The 11,972-nt window shown below is 37.2% G+C and overlaps 1 protein-coding gene across 3 annotated transcripts in view; it reads left to right on the plus strand.

The window, feature by feature from the left end:
* The window catches only part of OPRM1 (opioid receptor mu 1), a 50,014-nt gene that overhangs the window by 30,018 nt on the left and 8,024 nt on the right, over positions 1-11,972 (plus strand). For 2 of the 3 annotated variants that reach the window (XM_006915010.1, XM_025049048.1), the window contains 2 exons: positions 3,582-3,934; positions 4,705-5,225. In XM_006915010.1, the coding sequence (XP_006915072.1) occupies positions 3,582-3,934; positions 4,705-5,225 (874 nt within the window). Of the gene's footprint in view, positions 1-3,581; positions 3,935-4,704; positions 5,226-7,821; positions 7,867-11,972 lie in introns of those variants that run through there. The other variant, XM_006915011.2, reaches the window with a different exon arrangement.

An 11,972-nucleotide genomic window follows, 5' to 3' on the forward strand; every position in this document is an offset into this window, starting at 1 on the left:
AGGATGGAAAAAGGATTCTGTGTTAATATCTAAATGTTCTATTCATACCAACTCGGGTAAACTGAATAACAAAAATAATGCTTTCTTCAGCTCCCTCTTTGGCATGTTTGCTAGCTCTGCTTTGCATATTCCTACGACTCCTACAACTCCGGTGGTTCATGGAACTTTTTCTGGAGCAACTTACATACCATTGCACCAGAACAGAACAGAATGAAAAGCTCACGTTTGCTGGACTGCCTGGCTTCTTCTCTGATTCGACTGTCCCTTTAGATTATAGTGTTAGGAGATAACACTAGAAGCAATTTGAATTCTCAAACCTCTACTTTTGTATAAGCCTCTTTTACATATTTAGGAGATTGCTGAACCCTCTATGTTACTGTGATTCAAAGTGTGAGTAATTGGGATAAGAATACTGGTTCTCTTTAGAAGACTCTTTGTATAAACTGAGAATAATTAAACAGCATTGTTCCTGTAAAATGCTGTTTTACAGGAACAGCTTTTATAGATAAATAAAATTGAAACAGCTTTTATAGATAAATATTCACTTTTCCTTTTCTGATGTAGAATCTTAAGCTAATTTTGTTTCACAAACATCTCATTCTGGGAGAAGAAATGATTTTGTTTTTTTAACTGAAATAAACATACATCAGTAAGTATCTACTGTTAGGATGAGCCTGATGAAAAGGTTAGAAGTATGATGAGTCATAAACCTGACAGTAAAGAACCTGATTATTTAACATAAAACACTCTATTAGAGAGGAGATGTGAAACGGAAGTTCCCTGGGGTGGGAAAGTGACAAATGCAGTTGAGTGGGCCTTTACATCACACCAGTCTATAATCAGTGGCGTACCTAGAAAAAGTGATTTTATTCTGCAGTGGGGGAGAAATTTCTGCTTATAAACAACATCAAAATTTTTTAAACTTCTTGAGCCTCAAGGTCAGTTACTCTAAAATTTTGAAAATCACATTTTTCATTTTGTTTTTGTACTTTGGAGGGTCTTGTCTAAATTATCTTTTTATGTTTGCCCCATTTAGAGTCCTTACAAAAAGCAAATTGGTTTATCTCATTAAGTTAAATGGCTCTCTCTACCTTTTCCCTTTAAACTCCTTTAAGTGAAACGTCTAAAGCAAGTCAAAAAAAGTCCAAATCTGAAAAGGAGGAGCCTTTCTAGCAGTTATGTAACTTCTACAATTAGACTAAATCAGGCACCAGAATATTTGAAGTTAAGAAACAGATCAAGCATATTAGACCTGAGGGGGTTTATGAAATCCTCCTTTATAACTCAGCTTCTTGGCTTATTGAAACCAAATAAACTCTCCTGCAGCACTGGTTTAAGGCCCTAAGCAAATGAGTCTGTAATACTATCTCCTCCAACCAACAGCCATCTTGGTTGTTAGACTCTTAACATCATGTGACTGAAAAACAGGGAATATAACCGTAGATTAAAAAGAATGTATTGTGCCATGTAATAAAAATCCAGGAAAGACCTGGCATCAAGTACAGGTTTCTCTCTCACTCGGTCAAATCTACACTCTTTGGGTTGGATCCATTTTCAGACAGGCTCTTCCAGCAACTACATTCTTTACATGCTCTCAGGTTTGAGTCCTATGGGAAAAATAATGTTCTCTTTCCCCAGAAGTCCCCAAATAATCCCATTGACTCTAGGTGAAACGTGAGACATTGAAACATTGCTAACCATTCTCCATGGTCCTGGTCGCTTTACATCTTTATGCCCTGAACTGGTAATGGAGCCCACTGCAAAGCAGATGGACTGGGAGTGGGAAATGAGTGGTTCCTAGAGGGAAACTGAGGCACCATTACTAGAATTAGCATAAGTAGATGCAGAATGTCAAACGTGTTTGACAATTTGATGATACATTTACAATATGTTCTTCTACCATGAGATAAAATTTATTAGTGTTGTCAGTACCTGCTTGTCTATTCCACTGGGTAGTTCTAATTTCTACAGCTTTAAAGACATAGAACACTTCTAGACACTTACCAAGGAGAAAGAAAAATATATGTCCATGCAAAGCCTTGTATATGAATATTCATTACACCTAATTTATAATATCTAAAAACAGGATGTGACCTAATTTTTATTAATGGATGAATAGGTAAACAAGTTACAGCATATTCATACAATAGAATACCACTCAGTATGGCAGCAATAAAAAAAATGAATTATTGAAACATGCAACAATGTGGATGAGTCTCAAAATCTCAAAATAATTATGCCAAGTGAAAGAAGCTATGTAAAATAGAGGACATACTGAATAAATCTATTTATATAAAATTTTAGAAAATGCAAACTGATCTATAATTACAGAGAACAAATCAAGATTAGTGACTGCCCAGGGAACAGTGGGGGTGGGGACAAGGTGGAGAGGGGAGGGCAAATGCAAAGACTAAAGAGCTGCATGAGGAAACTTTTAGGGTGATTGACATATTTGTTATCCTGATCAAGAGCTGGCTTTTTTTTTCCTGTAAAGAGCAAGGTAGTAAATATTTCAGGCATTGCAGACAGTAAGGTCTTAGTCACAACTACTCAACACTGCCGTTATATCATCAAAACTGCTGATAGACAATAAGTAATTAAGTGGGTGTGAATGTGTCCCAATACAAGTATCTACAAAAACAGGCAGCAACCCAATTGAGTCTGAAGGCCGTAGTTTACTAATCTCTGATCTTGAGTATGATGATGGTCTCATAAATGTGTACATATGTCAAAACTTATTAAATCATGCACTTTAATTATACACCTCAGTAAAGCTATTAAACAATAAAAACAAAACAAACAACCATAGCTTCCCCATCACGGTTTGGATAGTCTAATCTTCTGACCATGGCATACAAGTGCCTCTATGAACTGGCCTCTGTATTCTTCCTCCATCAGATTTATTGTCACTCCCAGGTGAGATTTCACCCTTTAGCAGGACCAAACACACCTCATGCCATTTCAATTCTCTATCCGTGTTTGGATTCTCTCTTCCTGGAGTGACCTTCTCCTACCAACTTGTGCATCTACGCTCCCAGAATGCCTTCCTTCTTTCCTTATGTTACCCCTTCTAGTCCCTTTTCTTCATCTCTGTGCCCCCTTAACGACCTGTATGTGTGTGTGTGTGTGTGTGTGTGTGTGTGCATGTATATGTATACATACATATACATACGTACCCTTTCACGGTTACATTGCTCCACAATTTTAACTACATATCTGATTTTTAATGTGTTTGGAATTAATATAACTTATTATCCAGCATCTGGATACTTGACTGAGCATTCCCTGTGCTTATTACACCTATCACCGTGCCTGGCACAAACAAATAAATAAAAACTCAGTAGGGCAGCTATTGTTATAACTATTTTATGGATAAGAAAACTGATAGGTAGAGAAATTACATATTCAGCCCATAGGCACATGATTATAAATAGCCACTCTAGTACTAGAAAGAGTTCTTCCACATCTAATCTTAAATGCTTTCCACTAATCCTTGCATTTATTTTATTATTGAAAGCGCATCAATATTTCACACTGCTGTCTTTTCCTGACTTTTCTGCTGCTCCTCCTTCATCTCTTAGATACACCAAAATGAAGACTGCCACCAACATCTATATCTTCAACCTTGCTCTGGCAGATGCCTTAGCGACCAGTACCCTGCCGTTCCAGAGTGTCAATTATCTAATGGGAACATGGCCGTTTGGAACCATCCTCTGCAAGATAGTGATCTCCATAGATTACTATAATATGTTCACCAGCATATTCACCCTCTGTACCATGAGTGTCGATCGCTACATCGCAGTCTGTCATCCGGTCAAGGCCCTGGATTTCCGTACTCCCCGCAATGCCAAAATCATCAACGTCTGTAACTGGATCCTCTCCTCGGCCATTGGTCTACCTGTAATGTTCATGGCAACGACCAAATACAGGCATGGTGAGCAATGCTGCAGCCCTGAGGGTGGAGAGTTTATGGATCAATGTGTTGGTGAAGTCAGGAGCCAAGCAGAATTTATGGTGTGCTCCGATGTCTTAGTTGAACTGTAATTTTAATGATTCTTCATGGCAAAATGCCTTTGAATATTTTGAAATAGGAATTTTTTCCCTATAATTTTAATCTTGCTAAACATTTTAAAGAGAATATAATCTGTTAGTTCCTGATTTCTCTGCTGTTCATCAAAATGATGGGAAAATAAGAACATAGCTCTCCCAAGAATAATTAGAGCTTAAACCCAAAAACATTAAGTGGAGGCTTGTTTCACAATTTAATGTGGCTGCCTATGTGGCAAATTTATATTTCCAGACCTCATAGCAGAATGATGAACCTTACCCATCAAAAAGTGAAGTGAAAACATCCATTAGCTGAAACGTCTTGTAGACTTTGGACCATGATTATATTTTTTTATATCAACATAGACCCCATAGGGGAAGTAGCTCATAGTGAGAGGTTCATAATTGTTGACTGCATGAAAGCTTAATACAATCAAAGTGGACAGCAAAATGAGATATTTAAAAAAATAAAATAAAACTAGCTCTCCCTGAATATCAACAGAGAGCTGAGTTTCTCCTACAGTTTCTTTAAATCTTTCTTTGCTGGCCTATGTACTTAGGTCAAGGCTATAAATTAGTAAGCAAAACAGCAGTGTTAATCCCTAATGACATAATTAATGTTGCTGCTAATTCTTCCTTATAATTCTTTTCATCTAGGTTCCATAGATTGCACACTAACATTCTCTCACCCAACCTGGTATTGGGAAAACCTGCTGAAAATCTGTGTTTTCATCTTTGCCTTCATCATGCCTGTCCTCATCATTACAGTGTGCTATGGACTGATGATCTTACGTCTCAAGAGTGTCCGTATGCTCTCTGGCTCCAAAGAAAAGGACAGGAACCTGCGGAGAATCACCAGGATGGTGCTGGTGGTTGTAGCTGTGTTCATTGTCTGCTGGACTCCCATTCACATTTACGTCATCATTAAAGCCTTGATAACAATCCCAGAAACTACCTTTCAGACTGTATCCTGGCATTTCTGCATTGCTCTTGGTTACACAAACAGCTGCTTGAACCCAGTCCTTTATGCATTTCTGGACGAAAACTTCAAACGATGCTTCAGAGAGTTCTGTATCCCAACTTCCTCCGCCATTGAGCAGCAAAACTCCACTCGAATTCGTCAGAACACTAGAGACCACCCCTCCACGGCCCATACAGTGGATAGGACTAACCACCAGGTAGGCAGCTTCTAGAACTGGGTATACCTGTTGAGGATGTCATAATGATGATAGAGCTTTGCACCAATCCAAGATTTTAATCCATTAGGAGATCAGATAAAAGAGGAAGAGAGCAAATTGTGAACATAGTGCCAGAGAGGTGTTTATTACGTAAACTGAGCTCTACATATTTGTATGTATTCATTTAGATTTAGAGATACGCCAACTAGAAATCTGTAAAGCTTCTGAAAATCACTATCTTCACAGACTTTTCTTCTTTGCAAAATTAATGGCTTAGCATATTTTGAGAGTGATCCTGATCTAGAATTCTTCTCGTTTTTCCCAGCAAGTTATGTATTTTATGCATGCCACTCCAACATCCCTGTCACTTGTCAAAAGCCAGTCTTGCTCTGGTTCTGTGGTTAAAGAGAAAGGGTCAGCACTTTGCTGACTGTGGTGAAGGATACAAGATATTCTCAGCAAATCAGTGTGATAGCAAAAGAGAAAAGACAAAAAATGGCCAATCCAAATTTGATTAAAACCATTGGCTTGTAAATTTTTATACATGAATTCGAGAGTAAACGTCAAATATATTACTTACTAGAACTAAATTAGTGTTATAACAGTTATCATAGCAGTTGGGGCTAATACCGTGAGGAGTGACAATTTGATAGAAGATGCATTCCTATGTGCAGAAGAGTATAGATGAGGGCTTGTGTGAAAGATTCAAGATTTACACACACTATTATAATTGCACAAGACATCAAAAAGGAAGAAAGAGGAAAACCTTTCTCTAAGTTCCTATTGCCTTGTTAAGTCATTGGTTTGCAAAATTTGGAGTATGATCTGTAAAGTATAGCAAATATATCACTTAATTATTAATATTACCTTAAGTAAACTTTCAAATAATGGTGCCAGTATCCAAAAATTATAGCCTTTGTAATTTAAAACACAGAACTCAAATTCAAACTACTTGTGCAGTAAATTCTTGAGTCATAACCTTAGATAAATTTCCTAGGACAGAGGGTAGTCTTATGGGGACAAATGGTCCCATAAAAATGACTAGGAAATGAAGTCAAGGAGCCAGAGAGAGAATTAGCTACGACAGAGTGCAGCTGCTTCCTCTCTGTTGTCTCTCCATCATGCCCCACCTCCCTGCCCCCTGTTACCCCATTACCGCCACTCAGCCCAGCCCAGACTCACCCTTTCTAATTGACCACACAACTAATGTGGCCCATAGCGGGCATTAACCCTCATAGCCCTGATAATAATGCTAAAATGAACACGGGAACTCGCACCCCCTAGAGAACATGAGGTCATGGTGGCCGACCCACTTCCAAGCAAAGGGAAATTCACTTATTATGTCTCAGTCCAAAACCCATTTCAGAAATAAAAGCCAGAAAGACATGTTTTTCTATCCTACTTTATTTTTTTCCACATCAAGTCCTCTAAACCTGCTCCTTTTACTAAGCAGCTCTTCTCAGCAACTATCAAAAGCTCATAACTTTAAGAGGGTGGGGATTTAAATAGATTTAGTCCAATCTGAGGATAATATAGTAAAAAAAAAAAAAAAAAAAATGCAATTTAAAAACCCCGCTTCTGAACTAAGGTTAAAATACTTTGCATTGAAGCAAAATACTTCGGCTGGAGCATGTGGTGGCTCCATTATAAAGTCCTGGTTCCTTCCCCTTCAGTGCCCACCCATATCTTCCCTTTCCTTCCAGGCACGTTAGGGTGTGGCAGTAGGTAGTGTAACCTGGTCTCTTGTCACATTCTCTGAGCATCCTTAATTCACCTTGCTCTCTCCTGGAAATACAGCTTCCAGCCTGTCTGCTGGAGCGTTTCTGAGTTCAGCATGATTGTCCTTCAGTTGTCCCCGACAGTGTCCTTGACTTCCTTCCAAATTCAGCATTTTCACATTAGTGTGGTTCTTGCACAGCCAGAGAGGGAAGAAAGGAAGCTAATCAGGGAATCTCTGTTCTAAGTAACTAAAAGGTTTGCTTTAAAAATACATCCAATTAGGGCTTATCTTCATTGCTGCCTCTGTGAAGCAGCATCGGTGTCAGATAACAGCAGAAACACATTAGCCCCGGCATTGGCTGCTTTCCCAAAATGCCCAGCTGGGAGAGCTGGACAAAGAAGCGTGGCTGCCAGGAAGAGAGGAAAAGACACTCTGACATATTTGAAAATTAAGATAAATCAAAGATCCTTTTGCTAATTTCCACTAATGTGATCGTTAGAATCAAGGCAGTTACACACGCACACATCTGGAACAATACATGAGCCTTTGCTCATAGTTTCAAAAATATATCAAAATAAGAAAATTATCTGAAGGAACAATCAGAGGCTTTACAGCTGTGTCTATAGGACATAGTTGATGAGTTGTGCAAATTCAGAATATGATGAACAGTTTGTTTGTTGTTGTTATTGAACATCATGAGCCATCATGCTAGGAAACAAAGCTAATTGGATTGGCATTAAGTTTTTAACTGTTTGCTTGAAGTTTGTATTGTTGTAGGTGTTTATGTCCTGCCTATGTATTTGTGTTTTCTCCAAGAAATATAGTATACTATATATGTCACATCTCAAGCACATTAGTCAACTTCATATTCTGCAGATCAGAGATCCAATATCAAACCTTCCCAGGGTGTCTGTATTCTGACAGCTGTACACTGAGACCATGTCCATACAGCGCAAAGTGGAGTGGAGATTTGGCAGTTATCAAGGTAATTTGATAAGCCCTCTGAGAAAATATGGTGCCCAAAATTAACTTTGGATCATGCTTATATAGTTAAAGCCTACTCCGTCATTGCTGTGTAACAAGTCATTCCAAAATTTAGTAGCTTAAAGCAACCACTTTTTAGTTTGTGATTCTATAGTTTAGTAATTTGGACTGGAAAGTTCTTCCCGTCTGAGCTGGGCTCACTCTGTGGTCAGCAGCAGCTTCCAGATCAGCTTTCAACTAACTGATCTAGGATAACCACAGCAAGAAAGGCCAGCTACACATGGATCCTCATCTTCCAGTTTGTTCGTTAGCTAGGCATGTTTGAATGGTGGGCCAGGTTCCATATTCAAAGGGTGGAAAATAGACTCCATCTATTGATGATAGTAGCTGCTGTCACATTGTAAAGGGGGTGTGGATACAGGGAGGGAAGGAACTATGGCCACCTTTGCTCACCATACCAGAGGCATACGATGCATGAGACAGGCAAGCCATAGCTTCCCAAGGGATGCCTCCAGTATCTACCTAATGCAGTGTCTGGCACAATACAAAGTAGTCCGGAAATATCTGTTGACTGACCAAATGATCAGAAGGCTCATGATATTTCAGGAGTTACGAAGGGTGGTGGCAATAACCCCTTTTTTGTACAACTGATTGGCAACCTAAATGACTGAATAACACTGACGTTATTTCAGGCTCGCCCTTCAGAAACTAGAAAATACTCACAAGAGGGGTTCTTTATTTTCTCTTCTCTAGCCTTTAGTCCTCTGATCAGAAGTTATACTTTCCAAACAACTTCTCACACTTGTACTGTCTTATCATTTGGTTTTAACAAAGACTATTGATGAGGAAGCCAAGAACTGGACTCAGGGCCCTAAGTATGAGGGAAAAAATGGTCCCGTGTTCTTTTGTGCATTCCAGAACTCAGCTGCTGCTCCAGCTGTAGCACTTCACGCCTGATTTTTCAACCGATCATCTTTATGGCTACTAGATTTTTGTGACGTAGACTCAGGCATAGGCATTCATTTTCCATGTGTTCTCAAGGCAGTTTAATTCTTCTATGCACATAGTGTTCCACTATTGCATTATTGGACTCCACTTTGCCTGAAAACACTCCCCACATGTTCAGATCTACTCAGTCCAACTCAGACTGGAGATGCTGATCTTTACTGCTTGGTTTCCACCCTGATCGCATTTCATAATGCATTTTCTGCTTTGACACCTAGATTATTTTTCAAATGTTTAACATTACATAGGAAAGAAACAACTTCATTAGAATAGTTGGATGATTATTTAAGATCTGTGTTAACTATAACTATAATAATGCTATCTTACATTTGCATCACAGCATACAGATTAAAAAGTATGTTCGTGTGCATGACCACATCGGCTTCCTATAACAACCCTGATGGGTAAATATAATTTTATAATGTGTAAAGAGGTTAAATGATTAATAAGATCAAACCACCATTAAGAGGCAGAACTCACATAAAAACATCCAGGCTTCTAATATTAATCCAAAGCTTTCCTCTGCATTCCCACATAATGCCATCTTGTACCCAACTATAATTGTATGGTCTCAGCCAGAGTTTCTCAAGCTTTATAATGAGCTTCAGAAAAATGTAAGTTCTGAAGAACTTTTCTAAGAAATTCTGGTTCACTGGGTCACAGTATGGTCCAAGAATCTGCATTTTGAATAAAACACTAAACTGAAAACTCTGATTTAAACTATAATTTTATCCAAACACTACCGAAGTTACTGTATTGTCTAACGTGGGTAATCATTTCTGTGAAGCTGATTGATATAAAGTTTTTTTTACTGAATGAACCTTGTGTTTAGCAAAATAATGTAGTTATTCTTGGAGAAGGCCTTAACTTTTAATATGCCTATCAGTGAGATTCATAGGAGAAAGTAATACAATAATGATAAAGCTAACACAGCACCACCTGCTAACTCCTTCTCATTAATATGGCAAGTCCATTCTCAAACCCTTTGGTTACGATTTTTAAAGCACTTTCTTTACGTATCAATCAAAGTAACAGGTCAAGAAATTAGGAGATACTTTGCATTTGTACTAACTATAAAACTATACTATCATCAGCTAAACTAAAAAGCAGAAGCCTGATTTTTAAAATCAACAATATCACCCTCAAAAACTGGATCTTGTTTTTTTTTTTTTACAAGACATCTGTGGAGAGCTAATTTGAGAAGGAAATCATTTCAATTCCATGACAAAAGCCCCAAGTGAGAATATCTCCCAAAATTACAGAGCTTGACCACATTTTGTAAAGAAAACCAAAATGGCTCTTCTTTCAATTCTATATTTTAAAAAGAAAATAGTTCCAGTTATAAGTGTGTGTGTGCATGTACACACACACATGTAGAGTATAGATGTACCTCTTTATGCATGTGTGATTCTAGAGTATATCTTGGCTTAAAATTAAAAAAAAAAAAAAGTTTTATAAATATCAGAATATGGTATGTTTCTATGAAGTAGCTGGGAGGAAAAAAAACTATTTTTTAATTGGAAATAAGTTTATTCTCAGAAAAAAATTGGCTTTAAGATTACTAGTAATAACATTTAGTAACCAGTTTATGTCCAGTATCTTATTTAATCCCAGGAAGTATGGGTCATTATGTCTACTCTACAGTTGAGGAAACCAATGTTTAAGGAATTAACTAGCTCAAGTTCATAATTAAAAAATAATGGCTGAGAAATGAACATGTTGAATTTGCTCTTATAATGTAGGCTCATAATCAATGTGCCCTACTGTTCCTCCAGGCTAGTGTACACTATTCTCGGTGGTGGCTCTTAAAACTAAACTTTAGCCTTTGTATACTGATAGTTTGAATATTGTAAGGTCTCTATGCAAGTTTGCTTAGATGTATTCATAGTGTATTTGTGTGTCTGTTGTAAAGAAGAGCATTTGAATGGATTAACGAATAACATAAGGAATTAAAAATTTAATAATGAAGATTTTGATTACCATTATCTGGCTCAAATTATTTGAACTAAAATCTTTTGCCATCATTAAAGTCATAATAACTCTCACTAAAGGAAAGCATTTGCTTTTTTACAAGTTAAAATTTTTATTCATGCCAGAGAGGTTCATTTGATATTTTCATAAGTTGACCTTTATGATCTTAACTGCAGTCACATTTGTCCTACTAGAGAAGGCAGCTTAGTGGGGTGGTAGTGCCAGAGGGGACAGGGAGTAAGGTAAATGTTCTAGCTGTCACTCTGTGCCTGACCAATATATGAAGGAGCAAACCTCTTCATCTTGCAAAAACTCAGTTTTTTCAACTCACCCATAAGGCGGTTCAACCAGAAAGTTATTCTGTATAACAGAAATGTACAGTGGGCATTGATACGTGAATTAGCTTGAGTTGTTTCTGACTGAATTTTCTGATCTTTTAGGGACTCTGAGTTTTAATGATTGGATGAACTAATATCATTATTGTAGCATTTTCTTGGGATTGTTGTCTTAATGAGTGTAACTAACTGATAAAATATAGCAACATATTTTTCTTTAAAAAAACAAATTTAAAATGAGATGTCCTTCTATTTGGCTAAACTTAAGAGGTGAATTGCCATTTTGTATTGATTTATCATGAAAAACATCTCACTTACTGAGTTAGTGTTTGGGAAGGTGTCAATCTTTATTTATCTATCTTATATAAAATAATCATCAAGTATCAAATAACATCAGAAGTTTCATAACAATTTAAAATAATGGCACTTTCAGGATAAGAATGAATATATATAAAAGTCATTCAGGCCATTTGTATATGTAAAATAGTGTCTATTAGGAAGGAAAGAAGGAAGGAAAAAGGAAGAAAGGAATAAGAACTGATCCACAGAGCACATTTTTTGTCCAAAATCAGCTTCATTCTTTTTACTATTCTGTTTACCATATAGACACCAGAAATTCTGGGGATAATAGAAATCTATAAAATCTATCAAGCCCTGTCTGTTTTTTACCTATATTATCAAATCTTTATGATTAAGAGAAAAATACACACATATATATATATAAATGATCCA

This window comes from Pteropus alecto, unplaced genomic scaffold (genome assembly GCF_000325575.1).
Source record: "Pteropus alecto unplaced genomic scaffold, ASM32557v1 scaffold195, whole genome shotgun sequence".
Lineage (NCBI taxonomy): Eukaryota > Metazoa > Chordata > Mammalia > Chiroptera > Pteropodidae > Pteropus > Pteropus alecto.